The 21,221-nt window shown below is 37.2% G+C and overlaps 1 protein-coding gene across 1 annotated transcript in view; it reads right to left on the bottom strand.

Moving 5' to 3' along the window:
• Positions 1 to 4,513: 4,513 nt before the first annotated feature.
• LOC144440710 (angiotensin-converting enzyme 2-like) overlaps positions 4,514 to 21,221 on the bottom strand; it is a 24,528-nt gene continuing 7,820 nt past the window's right edge. Inside the window, exons 2-13 of the mRNA XM_078130094.1 lie at positions 12,025 to 12,186; positions 11,650 to 11,743; positions 11,114 to 11,257; positions 10,485 to 10,691; positions 10,157 to 10,254; positions 9,771 to 9,943; positions 7,809 to 8,032; positions 7,148 to 7,292; positions 6,681 to 6,779; positions 6,346 to 6,468; positions 5,595 to 5,812; positions 4,514 to 4,617 (exon numbers count right to left, since the gene is read on the bottom strand). Of these exons, the coding sequence (XP_077986220.1) occupies positions 4,514 to 4,617; positions 5,595 to 5,812; positions 6,346 to 6,468; positions 6,681 to 6,779; positions 7,148 to 7,292; positions 7,809 to 8,032; positions 9,771 to 9,943; positions 10,157 to 10,254; positions 10,485 to 10,691; positions 11,114 to 11,257; positions 11,650 to 11,743; positions 12,025 to 12,186 (1,791 nt within the window). The remainder of the gene's footprint in view (positions 4,618 to 5,594; positions 5,813 to 6,345; positions 6,469 to 6,680; positions 6,780 to 7,147; positions 7,293 to 7,808; positions 8,033 to 9,770; positions 9,944 to 10,156; positions 10,255 to 10,484; positions 10,692 to 11,113; positions 11,258 to 11,649; positions 11,744 to 12,024; positions 12,187 to 21,221) is intronic.

Raw genomic sequence — 21,221 nt, 5'->3', positions numbered from 1 at the left:
TCTAAAAAACTGTCATCAAGTGTGCTCACTCAAACACATCTATCACACTGTGTACAAAGGGTCTCTTTGTTCATGAATAAGTTTTATGTGTGTATTCTAGATCCGTACTCTGACTTCAACTGAAATTGGGTGTCAGTTAGAAGAGCCTACACCATTGCAAAGTTTAGTATATAAATAACGGCATGTGTATATAGCCTTGTACCGATATCTTTTAGGTGGCCGGCTTTGTTTGTTTGTGTCACAGTGTACATAAAACAATAAATCCGCTCTCAAACCTCTTTTGTTTTGATGTTGTTTTTTGGTCATGGTGTATTTCCATCAAGCTTTAACATCTTACTAAAGGATGTCATAACATGTATTTTTCACTATGATAGTATTATGTCAAAAGCTTCTAGACTTTTTAATTTGTTAAAGCTAATGTGTTTCTTTCACAATAATTACCGTAAAGAGGACAATGCTTACCGTACAAACGACAGTGCTTACCGTAAAGAGGTCAGTAGTTACCTTACAGAGGACAGTACATCGAGTCATGTAGCGACGTATTATTACGTAAGTCATGTGAGTTTATTATTATATTTATCAAACTTAAAATCACTCAACCAGACAGGAGAAAGATTGTCAATAAATGCTTGCTTAGTAGTTAATTTATTTACATTTCTCTGATCAACACCGTCCGTTTGTTTGTTTCTTTATTCAATCCTCCACTTGTAGTCATCCATAACAGAACAGACAGAATCACATTTTTTGCTATTTTTTTTCAATTCATCTATTTCAAGTGGCCCCTTCAAAACAACATGACTCTTTGCTAAAATATTAATCAAATTCATGAATGATTCATTAATTAATTAATATTGGTGTTCTCGTAAACTTAGAACATTTTCAAAATACAATAAAGAGATTTTTCAATGCCAGAAACATCTATTTCAATTTAGTTATCTAGTTGAATATATATATACATATATATATATATATATATATATATATATATATATATATATATATATATATATATATATATATATATATATATATATATATATATAGTAAATAGTATCAAACTCGTAGAATAGAGTGCTCGATGCTTGGGTAAGCAGGGCGGGAATAATCAAAGTAGGTTGGTTGGAACTTGAGGTGCTTGGTTGTAACTCCGAGTTTCACGCTCAATGCGTTCATCAGACAACTGTCAGCTACTCGTTGTGTTACTGTATTTATATGTGTAAGGTGTGAAAGAATTTATTGGCAGTTAATTGTGTATTGTTTCTATGCATACAAGGGGTCCTCAGATTTGTCAGGTGATGTTACTTTTGAAGTTCGCTATGTAGAACTTGTTTTCGTGTCGGCACTTTGAGATGAGTTCAGATTTTTTGTTGAGAAGTGTTTGTTTGTCGGCGTTGAGGATGCAGAGTTTTTCAGTTAGGCAGAGGTCGCATCGTTTGGTTTCGTTACTGTATGGTCGTGCTCTCTGTGATATAGACCAGTCTACATTGAACGTTTTTTTATTTCTTTTCAGCTGCCAGATGTATTTCGAAAGTTCAGTGCTGTTTGCGTATTTTTCGTGTCTGAAGGTTAGGTTGTGGTTATTGTATCTTTGTTTGAAGGCATGTTCAGTCAGGCCGATGTACAGTTTGGGGGGTTGGTTGCATTCCTCTCTTTTTACTTCTGCGTTGTAGATTATACTGGTGGTCAGGCAGCTTTCCTGTAGGGGGCATGTACTTTTATTTCGGCAGTTGCAGGATTTCTCTTTGGTCGTTGTGTTGTTGTTCGCGATTTTGTTGTTATGTGTTTTGATGATGTTGGCGACGTTTGGCATGCAGCTGTAACTGACTTTCATTGTATTTTGGTTGAAGATCTTGTGTAGGGTTGATTTCTTTGGGAAATGTTTCCTGATGAGTTTTAGAAATATTCCCCCAATGCTTGTTCTGACGTTAGAGCTGAATGGTGGGTTGAACCAGATGATGTTACGCTGGCGGGTTCTTTTTCTAGGTGCTTGTGGGTTGTTAGTGTAGGATATTTTCTCTGTGTAACCGCTGTCCTTCAGTGCGTTGTAGTACAATGGTGCTGACTGACTGAAGATTTCAGCATCATACGAGATGGTGGTTAAACGTCTGCTTATCGATGCGGGTAGGTTCTTGGTGATGTTTGGTGGGTGGTTGGATTGCTTGTGGATATATACTGGTCGATCGTTTGGTTTTCGGTAGGGGTAGTGTTTTCCAGTGTTTAAGTCGAGCGTGATGTCCAGAAAATTCGTTATTTTCTGATTGGTTTGGGCGGTGATTTTAAGGCCGAGTTCCTGAAATGTTTTATTCATGTGTTTCCTAATTTGATCAGCTTTTCTTCCCGAGGTGTTGTGCAGGGCAGCTAGACCATCGTCTCTGTATAGGCCGATGTTTTCTTTCTTGTGCGTTTTAGCCAGTGTGTTCAGGATGTAGATGCCAACCAGTTCGCATATTTCGGCTCCGTCGGAGCCGAAATATGCGAACTGGTTGGCATCTACATCCTGAACACACTGGCTAAAACGCACAAGAAAGAAAACATCGGCCTATACAGAGACGATGGTCTAGCTGCCCTGCACAACACCTCGGGAAGAAAAGCTGATCAAATTAGGAAACACATGAATAAAACATTTCAGGAACTCGGCCTTAAAATCACCGCCCAAACCAATCAGAAAATAACGAATTTTCTGGACATCACGCTCGACTTAAACACTGGAAAACACTACCCCTACCGAAAACCAAACGATCGACCAGTATATATCCACAAGCAATCCAACCACCCACCAAACATCACCAAGAACCTACCCGCATCGATAAGCAGACGTTTAACCACCATCTCGTATGATGCTGAAATCTTCAGTCAGTCAGCACCATTGTACTACAACGCACTGAAGGACAGCGGTTACACAGAGAAAATATCCTACACTAACAACCCACAAGCACCTAGAAAAAGAACCCGCCAGCGTAACATCATCTGGTTCAACCCACCATTCAGCTCTAACGTCAGAACAAGCATTGGGGGAATATTTCTAAAACTCATCAGGAAACATTTCCCAAAGAAATCAACCCTACACAAGATCTTCAACCAAAATACAATGAAAGTCAGTTACAGCTGCATGCCAAACGTCGCCAACATCATCAAAACACATAACAACAAAATCGCGAACAACAACACAACGACCAAAGAGAAATCCTGCAACTGCCGAAATAAAAGTACATGCCCCCTACAGGAAAGCTGCCTGACCACCAGTATAATCTACAACGCAGAAGTAAAAAGAGAGGAATGCAACCAACCCCCCAAACTGTACATCGGCCTGACTGAACATGCCTTCAAACAAAGATACAATAACCACAACCTAACCTTCAGACACGAAAAATACGCAAACAGCACTGAACTTTCGAAATACATCTGGCAGCTGAAAAGAAATAAAAAAACGTTCAATGTAGACTGGTCTATATCACAGAGAGCACGACCATACAGTAACGAAACCAAACGATGCGACCTCTGCCTAACTGAAAAACTCTGCATCCTCAACGCCGACAAACAAACACTTCTCAACAAAAAATCTGAACTCATCTCAAAGTGCCGACACGAAAACAAGTTCTACATAGCGAACTTCAAAAGTAACATCACCTGACAAATCTGAGGACCCCTTGTATGCATAGAAACAATACACAATTAACTGCCAATAAATTCTTTCACACCTTACACATATAAATACAGTAACACAACGAGTAGCTGACAGTTGTCTGATGAACGCATTGAGCGTGAAACTCGGAGTTACAACCAAGCACCTCAAGTTCCAACCAACCTACTTTGATTATATATATATATATATATACACCGATATATATATTATGGTAGTTCGATTTGTCATGACATTTAAGTTTAAACTAGCGTATTACGAGGTCATATGTGAATAGTCTGTAAGGTAAGCCGTGATGAGGCGCCCTCACACATCGATCAACTCCTCTCACACCGGTGAGGGCGGAACAACACAACGTATCTTACATTCCAGTGTGAACAAGGAATCAATGAAAGGCGCCCCCATACATTCAGTTTGCAAATCTTTTGTTTACGTAATTCGACTACCATACAACAATAGGAAAGTGGATAATTGTGCCCCAAACAACCATACATAGACTGCGATTTTAAAACTTCTTTGGAATCAAAAGATGTGATTTATCGAGATAAGCTAAGGACAAGAGATAATAGATTCAATACATGTTTCATATTCTGCGATCCACGAAATATATGAAAATCGTTTCAAGGAAATCGAAAATATACAGCTAAATTATTCTAAGGAAAGTTGAAAACAGTAGAAATAATAAATTTCATAATATATTATGGCTTACGAGGTAAGATTCAACCCGACGAACGAAAACCTCCACTTAGTAAAGAAAAGAAAACCAATATACGCAAAGATAAGTTTATATCCGGGGTAATACAAGCTAAATAATCTACCAGGTTAAAAATTAAAAGAGAAGACTTTCCCTCGTCATCATGCGTACGTCATCTTTTAAAGCATGAGAATCACCAATGATAAACCAATCAACGTCATTGACATAGAGGGCGTGATAGTGAAACCGCCGTCTGGATCTGGTTTGTTGGTTGGCTGTGGTGCTGTTGGAGGAAAGAATAAAGTGTTTTAATTGTTTACGTGGAATATTTGTACATGTACAGATTGTGACGACAGATAGCAGTAGTACAAAGACTGTACAAAGACTGAAAGATTGAAAGACTGAAAAAGAAGGGTTTCCAATACACTACCTAGGCATGGAGTTTGCTCTACTATCAGATAGCTTGTACATAATACTTTATTCGCTGTGTATGCCCCTCATTCTGTTCTAGTTCTGTTTTCATTTACTACTAAGGTGACATATTATCCCATTTGGCTGGGAGGTTGTGTATTGTAACTTTTTTTGTAGATTTGCCATACTTTACCCCCACATCACTATAATAATCTACTCCTAGACTAATAAATATATGCAGTAAAACCTGTCTAAATCGCCCTTGAGTGGGACAAAAGTTCATATTCAGTGGGAATGTTAGCGAGGTCGGTATTCAAAGTAGACAGTGGTCGATCGGTTTTTCAAGGGTTTCTCATCATTCGTTTCTATGAGTGAAGTCGGTTTATGAAGGGGTCACAGTTTTAATATATACATATTGTGTGTATGTGTGTGTGTGTGTGTGTGTGTGTGTGTGTGTGTGTGTGTGTGTGTGTAAGGGTGTGTGTGTGTGTGTGTGTGTGTGTGTGTGTAAAGGCTTCTCACTGCTCAATGCAATATTAGGAGGAGAACATAATAGACTTCATTCAAGAAATTAGGAGGTCCTCAGCAATTACTCAGGATAGGGACCTCGTAATTTCTAGAACTACGTGTATATATAATTATATATTCGCTCTCTGTACACACACACACACACACACACACACACACATACGTACATACATACATACATACATACATACATACATACATATATATATATATATATATATATATATATATAATCAAACATCGGTATATATATATATATATATATATATATATATATATATATATATATATATATATATATATATATTCTTTCTCTCTTACCAGGGTCAGTTGGTGGCTCTTCATCATACGGTCTCCATGTACAATTTGCGTCCCATCCAATCTCACCGATTATCTCCAGATCTTTCAGTTCTCTGTTTAGCCATTTGTCCAATGGTTTGAAGTATTTCAAGAATGGTCCAGACTCCATCTTTGTTGTACCAGCAATAGCCATCATGGCTTTCGGCCATGGCATACTTCTACCAAGCTTTAACATATCACTGACAAAGGAAAGTAAAGAAAACATATTTGTATGCGAGTGTACGATAGTTTCTAGACTTCTTTGGATCTTTTGGTCTTTTCTCGCCATGAATATATCTCGCTGTCTCCGTCTCTCTCCATCGTTGCGCCACACCCTATCTCTATATCAGTATACCCTTCGATTTTGCCTAAAGCTCTCTCGTTTTTCTCTACCTTGCTCTCACTCTCTCTGTCTCTCAATCTTTTTCGGTCCCTCTCGTTCTGCCTCTTTGCCCCCCCCCCCCTCTGTCCTAGGGGTCTCTGTCTGTCTGTCTGTCTGTCTGTCTGTCTGTCTGTCTGTCTGTCTGTCTCTCTCTCTCTCTCTCTCTCTCTCTCTCTCTCTCTCTCTCTCTCTCTCTCTCTCTCTCTCTCTCTCTCTCTCTCTCTCTCTCTCTCTCCCTCCCGTTTTTGTAATGAAGTTTACGGATAAATATAAATAAAACATTGTGCATTGGTAAACCCTCCCCCACCCCCACATATCGCCATGTGATAAAGTGTTTTGAGAAATACTTACCCAAGTAATTGACCAGCATCAGAAGAGTTGTAAAAATCACATTTGTACAAATCTCCTTCCCATCCCTTAGCAGCACACATGGCTTCATAGAATTGAAACTGAATAAACGTACGGGTGTAATACCTGATAAAAAAGAATTCGAATATCATCAAAAGTGTGCAAATGTCATTGCAAGAATGCAAAAAAAAAGTGTACGCTCGTTAATAAATGTCCTATCCTTCGTCAGCAATGTAATAGTAAATACGTGGGCACTCCCCCAACGTTGCCTTATTACAAGTCAATGAGAAAGTGTGAATATAAAGATGGCAAGAACTGCAGCTGGTCATTTCATTTACCTCAAAAACGACCAGTCGGTAGCCACGTGATACAATGCAACGGGATCCAAGTCTTTCTCGGTTCTTGGATATGGTTCAACGACACCAAGTACTTTATGTCTGAGAAAGAATAAAAAAAATTCTGGTAGAACAATATTGTCACTTTTTACTAAGATACTGTTTTAACAGTTCAAATTATTTATCGCAAAAACGTGCACATGTAGGTATGGATGGACTATATATATTTTCCGTAAAACTATATATTTATGAGGTAACGGGAAGAAAATTATTTTAAAGGAGACGTGGGTGTCATAGGAGATTGTTCTCTTACAACTGTATTTTAGGTACAACACGTTTCAAGTTACCGTTCACTGTACTGGCTCTGTTTGATACAGCCATGCAGAAACAGACGAGAAACTGTACATGCTGTCCGGGTCTACCATCGAAAGCATGCTACGCATGCTGGTGTAATTTTATAATTCACTTACTTCAAATCCCAAAACGCTTCCGTCCATTTTTCATAGGGAATGTTGTCACGGAATACTTCCCATCGCCATTTCTCCAGACCGATACTGAACGGTAAAGTTGCAACCATAGTCAGTGCCTGCTTCATCAGAAAGTTTATATCGGATTCTGATTTGGGGGTGGCGATAGGAAAGAATGAGAGAGACATGGGTTTATTTTTATTACAACGAAATTTCACAAATTTCCGATTGTTAAAAACAGTATTTAATATTTTAATGTCGATCAAACGTTCTTGATTCAACTTCGAAGTAATATTGTCTGCAGCCAACAACTGTATGACATAAGAAATACGAATTTATACGTGCATAAACACACTGATAAATGGGGCCGCTTATTACTTATTTTGACATGTAGGTGTTTCTGGTTGTCTGTATTAGTCTTTTTGGTTTGTTTGTACTTTCTTCTGCCATATTTTCCTTTTCCCTTCTTATAAAATGAAGAAAAAATATTTATCAAAGAGAAAAAAAGAAAGAAATATGTATAAATGAGAAAAACGTTGAGGGCGTGGTATTTGCATAATCTAACTTCAAATGTGACTAGAACCAGACGAAGAAATTTATTAGCGGCTAGAATTAAAAACAATTCACGAAGACATTTCTCAAGAACGTTTGTTTTTGTTCCTACCGTAGTCGTCGGGTAGTTCATGTAATAAACCCACGTCATACAGATGTTGTGGCGTTGCTGCTGAGAGAGCGATGACCTCGCCGACCGCTTCGTGAAATCCTTCGTTAGCGCCATCACGGAAAGCTACAGGTAGATCTGCATACTGTAGAAAGTATTGAATGTGACCCATTTCATGGTGAAGGGTCATTAGGTCATCCATATTGACATCCGAACACATCCTAACCCTGAGAGAAAAAATATATAAACTGAATGTCTTCAGTAAAGACAAGACAGGAAGATTTGTGTTCCTTTAAGCATGGCCTGCTCTTGACGTTACAAGCCACGGTAGTGAATGAAGTGTGATCGATGAAGACAGTGCCTTCTCGTGGTAAAACCTCAAACTCTCTATTGTACATAACAATGAAAATATAGGTTCAGGAGCAAATAAACAGCATTCATACTAATACGCCGGCCTAATGCTTACACAATGCATGGAACATTAATTTACAAAGTGTGTTTAATATCAAACACCTGACCAGTCCTTGGGATTACCACGATCAGATGTCAAGAATTGATGTAGGCACACAGACAGACAGACAGACAGGCAGACAGACAGACAGACAGACAGACAGGCAGGCAGACAGACAGACAGACAGACAGACAGACAGACAGCACATGCAAGGTTATAAGATTACGGAATTTATGACAAATACGTACGTTGTAAAGAAAGATATACACAGGCAATTGCAAAGGAGTGACATACAGATATTTGCACAAAGGAAGACGTAGTTTGAGCACGAAAAAGAATAACAACTTGACAGAGAATGCTAATCGAAAAAACATGTGGCATGATAAAACATAAAATACATACTTTAATATCATTCAAGATCAAGACAAATATGCATGACTGAATTCTCTTGACATATCTTAGAGCCAGAGATACTGGTGACAAAGTATTGGTTATCCAGGCTTCTTCTGCTACCCCCCCCCCCCCGAGTCGGGGACAATATACCAATACACCGTCCGTGATTGGAACAAGATGGCTGCACAGAGAGGATGACCCACAACATGACCCCTACCGCAACTCTTGCTTAGAGTATATTAGTCCTCTTAAAAAAGATCATTTTCAAAACTTCTTTACCATGATTTCCATATACATTCAGAAAACGAAAATCAGAAACCATTTTAATCCAATCAGAAACTGAGTCCAGTGGCAGTCGCCATCATAGTTCCCAATCACTGCATCACCCTGCTTTTATTGCCACAGACTCTCTTCTGGGGACAGTGAAATCTAGAAGAAGTCTGGGTAACCAAGACTACTGGTGATATGGTTCGGGATCGGAGACGGTAAATATGAGTTTTTACTTCCTGTTGGTGATCTCAGAGAGTGGTATAACAACCCATCCTCACATATACAAGCTCCTACACAACACTACCATAAAAAGGGTCGACCTCCACAACTTCCGGTCTAACTTTCCAAGTAGGGATGCATTCAGTGGGGGCCATATTGGATTTTGTCGTAAAAACAAAGTATTCAAATACTAACGCTAGACATCGTATTTAAGGGAAGATTTGTTAATAAACGTTGCAAATATGAATTACTTTTTCTGTTCGGCGAAATTTCTATATCAATAGAACTATATTTTATTACTATGTAAATGAAAATTGGTCGCTGGTTGACATACCAACTATACACCTTTGTATATATGCGATGTACTAGCTTTGACGGAATTGTACGTAATCTTAATTTGACGGAATATATTTCCGAATTGAGCCTGTGTATGTTTATCGATGAATTAATTAGTATTAACTTCATGAATGTTTTATGTTAAATATGCATTTCAAAAAAGGTAGGGAATGTGTCACTTAAACTCTGTGATAGGGCAAATGTGGCAGTCATGGAGGGCAACGGTGTATATCACCGATACGTATTACCTTGCCCCATCCTAACATCCGTTGTATTCCCTTATAGACTCCGCCTACCTGAAGTCTCTTTGATTGTAGAAATCCCAAGCTGTTGCATGACATTCAACTTGTCTACCATCATCTGGTCTTGTCAGCATAGACTCGTCCCAGAAATCTTGAGGAGCTGGCATCAGTCCCATGGAAACAAAGAAATCATCGGCTAATTCCGTCATTGTTTCGGCCGTGTAGCCCTGAAAACAGTAAAAGGGCATAGTTTTTAACCTGCATTCGTTCATTGAGATTAACTTTATTGGGAAATTTAATATGAATACGATACCGGATGGATTTCATTATTTAAGGAATTTAAAATTTCTTTGAATGTTTATTTGATGTGAAAGAACGTGTTTCAGATTAAACGATGTGACTTTAACGAAGGGTAACGTAATGAAACACGTCTCATTTACCTGTTCTATTAATTCATCTGTGACGTCCACATTGGCTGCATCTGGATATGGTACAACAAGACTATACAGATTGGTCCAAAAGCGACCCCACATGTCACCTGTAGAAATGAGAAGTGGATCTCGCTGAAATGTCTGGATAAACCAGTCCAGCCGACTACACTGTAGTCAGACAGACATAGAGACATGGCCAGAGCTAGTCAGACGGGTACAATGAGATGGACGGACGGACGAACGAACGGACAGACAGACAGACAGACAGACAGACAGACAGACAGACAGACAGACAGACAGGCAGACAGGCAGGCAGGCAGACAGACAGACAGCGTACCTAATAAATTGGCTGGTAGGCATCCTCCATCCCTGTTTATTTTATCTCCATAGACATCTTTCAACCTGTAACGTACATATGTGTGTAGTTTTTCATAGAGTGGCAAAATATCAAAATACATCTGCCACATGTCTTCCTCTAAATCTTCGTCTTCGTCCATATCGTTCTCGAAATTTCCTCTCCAGTAAGCACCGTAATCACTGTAACCTGGATAATAAAATACTTAGATCTTTGTGATTTGTACCACTTTGTCGTAGTGGTTATCATAGTAACAAGACTTTATATTCCAAACCAAACTACTCAACACTGATATGCTGTTAATTGGTGTCTTACAATGGTACTAAAACTATATGGTATTCTAAATTCGGTCACAAAATGGCGATAAAGGCAACCTCTGACATTTGTGCTAGGTCTAGTTACAATGAGCTGTGAATGGCAGATATTTTAATGTTCACAGATGCATGGACATGGATCATTCATAACACACACACACACACACTATCGTAGTCATATCCCCTAGCCTGTGCCTTCTGTTAATCTTTATCAAACTTGTGATTCATGAGGGTAGTCTTCTTTTCCTCACAGATTTTACAGTCTGCTCTGTCGTCAGTATAATTGATATCACATACCATTAAGTACGGATGCTTGATTCTTCAGTCTTACGTAATCCACGTACACATCTCGTAGTTTTCTCCCAGTGTCATCTCTCCAGTGTTTCCATACCCACAGTCGTTGAGTATAATTAGTCGAAGTGGCCATGATGTTTGTCAAAACTAGAAAGACAACAACATATGAACACCTGTCAGTGATGACAAGTCGTATCATCCGATGAAGTCACGATTTGTATTTTTGTTGTATTTACACACTTTTCTGGTTTTGCCATAGTGGCATTATCTGTAATTCCTTTGTTCTTTTCCTGATATATTCTTACGTCAAATTCTAAACATTGATTTCTTCTTTCCTAAAGTAATTGTCAACTTTTGAAACTGAATTGTTCTTGTCCCACTGTATCTGTCGTCAACTTCTAAAAACTGTTTTATTCTTTCCTGAAATATCTGTCGTCCACTTCTAAAACTTTTCCCCCTAAACTATCTGTCTTCACTTTCTAAAATTACTACATGACAATTTCATCAATTCATAAAAATTGATTTGATCTTGTACTTGCCCGGATCTTGCAAATAACATTCCTTTTCGTCCCATGGTACACACACTTGTCCCAAGGCATACGTTAAACTCATGTTAGACAAAACATCCTGTAACTGTGTCCATAAAGAAAATGATTGAAACATATGTGAGGAGGAGGCGAATGGGGGGGGGGAGTGGATGGAATATAATTATCTTTTAACATTAAATGCCCTTATTTTCAGGTTCATATTGAATGTGAAAGTTGAATCTGGATTTAACCGAAGTTCATGTTTTTATCGCCACAAAAACGGTTTTAGTAGTTGGAGTAATCTATCAAATATATTTTAAATATATAACAGAAGTATTAAACCAATAAGAACCATAACATTATGATATCCCTTTAAAAGACATTTACCTCGTTGAAGTCCTCATCTGGTAAGATTGAGTCGCCGATGTCATAGATGAACCCAAGTTCCCTGGCCATAGAGGCGTTGTATAATTCCAAGTCGTTAATGAATGTTGAAACGTTGTGATGTGCTTCTAGGGCGAAGGCTGCAGATTTCACTTCTTCTGCTTGCTAAAGGAAATAATCAAAGTATTGCGATAACTTAAAGTCTGATTTCAAAACACCATATGAGTGAAGGCTTGAAATGAAGATGTAAGCTATGATTAAAAAGAGGGGTACGTGAAAATATATTAAATGCCCCTGCTTCTTTAATTGTATCCATGATAACCCTGGTAGCAATTGGGAGGAACAGTAGGAAACCCTTCATAACATTTTGTGGGAAAGGCTGAGTGGGCCATGGAAATCAATGTTGTCTCAGTTACTCAGATCCCTCTGATTTCACCCTAACCCCAGTTTTAATGTGGCCCAAGAACAAATAAATGTGTAAATCACTAGATGGAGACCTAGAGTAGTCTGATAGATAGAATACTGTATGTATGTATGTATGTATGTATGTATGTATGTATGTATGTATGTATGTATGTATGTATGTGTATATGTATGTATGTATGTATGTATGTATGTATGTATGTATGTATGTATGTATGTATGTATGAATATATGTATGTACGTATGTATGTATGTATGTATGTATGAATATATGTATGTATGTATGTATGAATATATGTATGTATGTATGTATGTATGTATGTATGTGTGTGTGTGTATGTATGTATGTATGTATGTATGTATGTATGTATGTATGTATGTATGTATGTATGAATATATGTATGTATGTATGTATGTATGTATGTATGTATGTATGTATGTATGTATGTATGAATATATGTATGTATGTATGAATATATGTATGTATGTATGTCTCACATTTTCATGTGTTTCATCAGTTATGTATTGTATGTATGTATGGAGTGCAATACCCAATGCACGTTAAAGTACAATGTACACCTTTCGTAAAGTGTTGCCGTCTTACATTTTTATTTTTTTTTTTTTGTTATTCTGAGCAGCAGCGAACCAATTTGCTTGGCCAATTAGGAGATCTCTTTGTCATTTATTCCTGAAGTGACTATTGTTCGCAATTGCACTACATATACAAAAAAAAAATGTATGTATGTATGTATGTATGTATGTATGTGTGTGTATGTGTGTGTGTGTATGTATGTATGTATGTATGTATGTATGTATGTATGTATGTATGAATATATGTATGTATGTATGTCTCACATGTTCATGTGTTTCATCAGTTCATCGGATGTCAACAGCTGATGGATGGATGTATTAGTATGTTATGAGCTGTCAGTTTAGTAAGCTATGGAAAGTACAATCATAAAAGAAAAAAAAATCCAGCAAAACTAGTCCTATCCCAGGAGGTCACTTTCATGTACATGTGTATAGTTAAAAATGACCTTGAAGGGAACAGCAGGAATTTGCTGACAAACTGTACAAACATGCAAGTTGTGGTTACTCACCATATTGAGTTAGTAATGTGCTGAGTGTGCTTGATATGTGATAAAAATGATATAATGGATATTATATAGAAATTGTGTTCTCTATTTTGATACGAGAAAACAAATTAGTGTTTCAAAATATATGTCGAGCGAGATATTATGCATTTCTATGGTACAGAGTAATCAAAATACTGCCATATTTTAAAGTCTGTCACCATTATTTCGATATTGTGATAACTAGTTCTAAAGAACAGAGTTGTTGAAGTTTTCATGGAGGAAGTTCAAAAAACAATATTCATGACAAATTAGTTTGACGCTTGATATGTGTACATAGGTTTCACTGATGTGTGAAAAGAAATGTATTTTATTTTTATATTCATTACTGCTGGAGACAGCAAAAGTAGGAAGTAAAATTACCATCAAAAGTCAATATATAAATATCCTTACTCGTACTCATAACAGTATATATTTACCAAATAATAACTCTGGTCCCCAGTTACTGTTTTGTTTCCGGTCGCAAAATTATTTGTTGTTGACCAACCTTATCACGAGCCTACCTGTAGATAGGAGAATAGACCCTACACTTGTAGGATTGTAGAGTATATGATAGTACTAACGCTGCATCACCATTCCCGATATCCTACCTGACATTTTGATTTTACGAATTTTTGCTCGTCCACAAAAAAGGAGTTGGAGGAGTGAAAATCCAAAATGTTCGGAAATAGTCCTGACTAGCAGTAGTTCTACATGTCGACAGGTACCGATTCCAACACGTAGACAGCCCGGGTCCAAGATAATAACTATAAATTCACTATCACTAGTCGATTTATAAATGCATTGGAGTATTACCAAAATTAAAACATTTACAGACCATATTTTTTCACATATATTCTTAGTAAAACACCAAGTGAGCGTCATATCAGTTTAAAGCAAAGACAGGTCACATCATGATATGAGACCGTACAAGTGCATTACAGTAGGGCATAGCTGCAATAATTGTAGCGTTCAAATCAAATCAAATAAAATGCTACAATTCCTGTGACTCGAGGTAAATGCAAATAGACGAGATCATGCTGAATACGTGAGCGAGATGTCAGCGAACTGCACTTAACTTTGAATAAAAATGTGTCCCGCTAATAATTGTAACTTTTAAAAATTCTTTGTGCGGGAAAGGACAAAAGAAGTTCACATGCACTGTGCATTTTCCGCGAGTAACAGTAGTCTTAAAAGTCTCCTTCATTTGAAATTAGAAAGTCGAAATAACGTCAGAGAGTGAAACTCAAAAAAAAAAGACTGGAAAAGTCGTCCAACGTGAGGTCGCCTGTTGCATGCAGTGACTCCGAAGATGCACTCGACCTCATTTACATCTTGTTTCTTATATTAAAACATTTACTGATAAAACGGCAGATCTCTTTTTGGAATATTTGGTGGCCCTGAAAAACTATTAAACTAGGTACGCAATTTAAGATCCACTTTTTAAAGATCCACTTTCAATAATTGTGTTCGGCGTTGTCTTTGGTTAAAATGTTGTTTGATATAATATCTGATTGCACACTGACACTGGTGTTATTCCGCAATTCATTTTGAAGCGACAACTTGCTATGGAAAGAATGGCCCTGAATTTGTAAACAGAGCTGTACCTTCGACATCAAAATCCTAACTTCAATTATTTCCATTATCCATTATAATGATAATGACAAGGAGAATTCACTGAGTTCACCTTGGATGCCAACATAAAGGAGGGCCATAAAAGTGTTGGGAGTAGGGTAAAAAAAATGTTTTTGTGTTACTTATTTGAGAAAGCACCATCCATTTTTTTATTTAAAAGTTTGGGTTTTTATACTTTGAATGTGATATCTTTTCGGCAACTACTTTGAAAGATGTGACATTAGGCCAGAAAAAATGAAAAAGCTGTTCAACTTACCCATCTATTTTTTTTGGTGATGGGCAATATATCCTCATGCGGGCTTCGCATTTGTTTCAAAATTAATGATATTTCTTTATATTTTCTGAATAGTACATGTAACAATATACATTTGAGTCTATTCCAAATTATATATTATATTATACCAGTATATTGATGGCGCAAATCGTGAATCTGACATCGAACTGGCGCGTTTAAAATGAGCGGTAATGTTAGTGTTCGTCTAGAACGTTGTAGTCTGTGTAGGGATGGGGGCGCAAATGAAACCAGAAAATGTCAACTTGTATGCCTGTGACCGTAAAGACAGCCACAAATATATACATGAGCTAAAGCTGCCTTTTGATGTATAGGTGTATTCATATGCTACAGGCCTAGGAAATAACATGGGTACACTCTGGTTTAAATGGTAGGCAGATGCAAGTGTTGATGTGGTTAAAACCAATACTGTTGTGCATGAAGTGGAGAAAAGGATACCGTCATACCATACAAGAGCAATGAAGAGGGAATTTCAGCAGAAATTTCAACTGGTATACAAAACAAGTCCAGCAGTCATGACCAGTATCTATCAGTACCTGACTAATGACATGTCTACTGTAATGATAAATGATGTAAGTATAAAATGGTGCAAGCAAGACTGCAAGTGCTCTTTGAAACACAGGACCCAGATACTGCTTTGATGTCGAAGCTGCTGATGACAGGAGACATGGTGTGTCTCATTCAGCACTGGCCATGTCAATAGGTGACTTGCAATCACAAGTACTAAGTCAGCTGCCAGAGGGGACCTCAATACCATCCAAGCAATCGCTTAGGCGGCTACAGTTTTGTCCTCAAAATGCCTTCATTTCATCAGTATTGCAATACACAGGTCAATTTCAACTACGATTCAGAATCCAGTCAAGGCACTCAACATGAGTCATCCTGATGCCCACTATGCTGCAACTCTGTTCAGGTATTTAAAAGGATTTGCATTAACGTTCAGAGACGAAGTGGTACTTGTTTTCCAGGAAACTTTGATACACTTCTGACAGGACCTTTAACTGTTTATTTTCATCCATGGAAACCAGTTGTAGGAGACTTCAATTTCTTTGTCACCATTTCCTGTGATATCCATATTAAACTACTGATACATATATCTTGTTAACTTTGTTGATATGACAGCGTTTGTTCAGTGTGGTTTACAAAGACAAGGTTGGCATTTTGAGTTTATATGACATGTTCTTCATGTATCATTTCATTTTCCACATTTACCTGGTTAGTCTTAACACTTATTCTAATTTCATTCAGGAACTTTACATGTAGTGCAGTATGTGCAGTCAATACTTAATGACTGTAAGTTGTTCGGTTTTCACCCTGAGAAATGGGGACTATTTGTTTAATAGTTCAGTGCCACATAATTGAAAACAGGTTGATTCTGCGACCCTACTTGATTGCCCGATATACCAAATAGAGATATTCTGTCATAAAATAGCACGATTGTGTCAACATAGGAGTACAGGTAAGACATTGTTAATCACTCAAATTTTAATTTTGTCTTAATTTGCGTATTTTGGAATATATAATTAGTTTGTTTTGTAAACCCTCCCTCCTTGGTTTTCCCATCTCAGGGTGACATCAATCACAGAATTTAATTTGTGCATTCTTATCAGGGACTCAATTCATTGTTGTTTTGGTCAGTATATATATATATATATATATATATATATATATATATATATATATATATATATATATATTATATACATATATATATCTGTGTGTGTGTGTGTGTGTCTTAGCAGATTGATACTCACCGAGTTATATATATATATATATATATATATATATATATATATATATATATATATATATATATATATATATATATATATATATATATATATATATTGGTGATCGTATGCGTAGTCTGTAGCTTTATTTTGCTTCGGACAGTAACATATTAGGACCGCGGTAAGCTTATAGTGTAAGCGTTACAACTGGCACTGGCAATCACAGTCGTGCCCCTGGACTCGAGCATGGTGTACCAGGATCAGGAGTCCGGGGATATGCATACATCACTGTACATGCGTACATCATACATTTCACATCCCCGGCCACTGTCATCAGCCACATAACTTTAACTGTTAAAAGTGCCTCATTTTTTATCAAAAACAGATTAGCTCATTATTATTCATTTTATAGCACAGCAGTATCCGAAAAATACATCCAATAACACGACAACGTATGAACAAATACCGTGTACTTATATATTACATTGTATCGCCAGCATGCAGGTCAGCCACACTGTTTGACGGGTCACAGGTCATTGCATAAATTACTACCTCTTGGCGTCATCAAAGTGTGTTGTCTTCATCATGTGGTAGATTAATTTTCTAAACGAACCGAACAGTTTTGTTCCCGCGCCGATATTGCTGAAAACCATTTAATTGTACTGTGGACGCCAGGAGACATTTTTCAATGCCACCAAATGCATGAATCCTTTTAAACACCATACGTCATCACTTTATCCATAGTTTTATGTAAGTATTTTTTATTAACCCATCAGAGTAAAAAAGCTTCCATACCCAGCCTGTGCCCCTTGAAATAGATTCGGCCTTATTTCTGTTGCTGAATATGTACATGCACTTACATTGTCGCAGAATATATATTTTAACATACATGTATGTCGATAAAGCCTTTTAAATGTATTGGCCCAGTCTTGGCTTACAACGAATTGATTATTACAACTTTTTGATATATTTCTTTGTGCACTATTTTATTGAATATACAGGTAATAATCATGAGGTCTGTGTCATTTGCTAAACTGTGGTAAAATTATGTTCATATTTACAAATTTCTTGATATATTTTATAGCGTACTGTGGTACTCCCTCAAATTGAGTATTGGGTTATGTTTATTCACAGGGTTAGAGCATGGCATCTCAGTTGCTTCGTTAGAGCTGAGGTTAAATCTGTTGGTCGTATTCACCGTGAACCATCGATATCTAGTGTTGTGCCTGTCTACATATGAACATTCAATATTCACACATTGGTGAACATAAGAAAATATGAATTTGAATACGAAAAAGTCTGAAAACAAATTACTGATCAAGTCTTATCCCTAATGAATGCAGTTTTTAAACACAGAATATGTTCACCGTGATAATGATTTTGATAGTATACTCTTTTTTCTTTAAAGTCGGTTTATAATTTTAGCCGGTCACTCATGACCATTTATGTTTCGCGTTTTACTCCTGTTGTTTTCTGACAAATTTAGAAACCTGTGTATTTTTGCAATTTATTTCAATAAGTTTCAATATGTTTCTGTCATCATTGACATATATGCCATAAATTTCAGGATGTGAAACTCCTAATGGAATGCATGGAAAATAGCTACAGAGTAAATAGTGGTCTCTTCTATATTTCACAGCCCAAATAATCACAATTTTATTATTAGGTCGTCAAGCTGTCACGTGAGTGCAGGCCGGCTGTGTAATAATTTACAAGTCAATTTGTTCTCGCGGCTAAGCCGCTCGGTATATATAAAAAGATTAGGGACGATAGTATACAATAGACACCAGTGGAAAGATAAACAACAAGGCGGAGCCGCGTTGTTTATCTTTCCACCGGTGTCTGTGTACACAGTCGGATTAGGACACACACAGCATGCAGTGTTCACGGCGAAACAAATAAGCCATGCATCATTCACAAGCCCTGATATGGCTGAACAACGAGACGTGTCTTATGTTATAGTGTAGCTCATATCATATGCAGATAAAATTCGTTTTTTTAAATTCGTTTTTTTAAATGTTTACCGTTTCTTTTGAATGGTAACAGTTGTGCTCTTACTGTGCAGTCAGTACTCCATTCATGGTACAGTAGTATGACTTATTTTTTTAATACTATCTACTCGCCACAACTATTTTTCTCCGTAATTAAGTTCTCCTCGTAATTTTGGCAAACTATTTTGGTTCGGGCCGTACTCTTGCATTTCATTCTTGAGACCACGGAGGCTTCCCCCATGTACTTCCATGTGTAGGCATATGGTTACTGATGACTTTGCTGGACTGGTGTTCCTTGAACTACAAAGGTCAACCCAATTTACACCTTCGAAATCCCCCTTTGTCTTACACTATCCAATACTGATAAGACTTCAGCAGCAACTCAGACAAGGAGTTGGTTATAACCCGCTATGTAAACTTATGACAGATTATTATGACAGATAAAGGGTATAATACTTTTTAACCTACTTGCTACAAACTCACGATTGTATCGGATTGTATTGAAGGTACAACAAATCCACAAATCCTGCTTGACACTTCGAGGCAAGATTGATAAATCATTATTTTACGTTCATACATGTATCAATCCAATTGGTCATGTGATTGCGTTCAACCCGACAGATACAGGGTCAGTTACACTCTCTAGAAACCTTGACTTGTCTCGTCAATTTTCCTCGAAAGACACTGCAGTGGTACGGGGTTATTAACGATGGGGTTGTGCCTGGAGTCATGGCGGTGTCGGATAGGTAGATTTGTTCAACCAAAAAAAAGGAGAAACGTCAAGGTAGAAGCCTACAGTCCGTTGTCAACATGGACTCCTGTGAATGACGTATTGTACCGGTTCATGGTATGTACACTAGTTTGGCTATATATATAATATGTCAGTTGACAATCTTAGTGACTATTGTGATATGTAGAAGTTACGTTTCCACTAAGCCTTGGTAACTTTTACAGCAGGTGGGCATTTGTCGAAAAAAGAAAAATGGACGTACAGAGGTGAAGTAGTGTCATACTACAAATATGTGTCTTATTTTCTTGCCGCCTCCATGTATATATTGAAATGTTTCGTTATTTGGGCCGATGGCCTACGAAATAAAGAGACCATTAATTCAATCCAATCTTGTTTGTAGGATGGCAAAAATGAAATTTCAGCAACAAGAACCCAACTTGGCCAAGTCAGTTTTCAGTGTATGTACTATTCTCTTGCCAAGGTAATTTATATCACGTGGTATGCAAGGGGCAATCTGATTGGTTGTAATATTTACATACAAAATGAATAAATTAGCTATACCACAAGTACGGATACTTGTATATGAATGCATCCACGGCCAGTGGGAGGCTTGTTAATAACGTTGCCGTAAGACAGGTCGTGGTTTGCGACGATGGAGTATATATAGCTCAACTTCTTGTTTTTCCCCACTAACGAAAAACAGATTTTGATCTAATCATTGGATTAAAGAGAAAATCGGAAATACAAAAATAATTGAAGCTGCAGCTGAATACTGCTGTAACATAGCAAATGGACATGAAAAAGATTCTACTTTGGCAATTACAACACCGTTTCCTTGACGATACTGGTCATCAGTTTTACTATGGGTAATATTTAGACTGAAATATTTTTCATGAAGTATAACGTCACAACACCTTAAATTGCTGACTTCATTAAATCTGAGAAAACCTGTAAAGCACAGCAAAATCCTACATAAATCCCGAATAATAAGCAAGTCTGTGGAGTTTTTACCTCCCGTAAGGGTACGAGAGGTATTAAAATCAAATGTCTGTCTGTGTGTTTGTCTGTCTGTCTGTCTGTCTGTGTCATCATTTTCTAAAATTCGGCTGGCTTAATTGTAATGAAATTTAGAATATATAATCTTCAGGGTAATAGCTAGACCTGATTAGGTTTTCAGCCAGATTGGTTAATGTTTAATTAGAGAAATTTGCATATTAATGAAATCAAATAATTAAGCAATATCTTAAGACTGCATACTTCAATTTCAATATAATTTAGTATATTCGT

The sequence above is a fragment of the Glandiceps talaboti genome, chromosome 10 (assembly GCF_964340395.1).
Source record: "Glandiceps talaboti chromosome 10, keGlaTala1.1, whole genome shotgun sequence".
In the NCBI taxonomy this organism is placed as follows: Eukaryota; Metazoa; Hemichordata; class Enteropneusta; family Spengelidae; genus Glandiceps; species Glandiceps talaboti.
The sequence above is the reverse complement of the archived record's forward strand: the minus strand, read 5'-3'. Positions and strand labels throughout refer to the sequence as shown.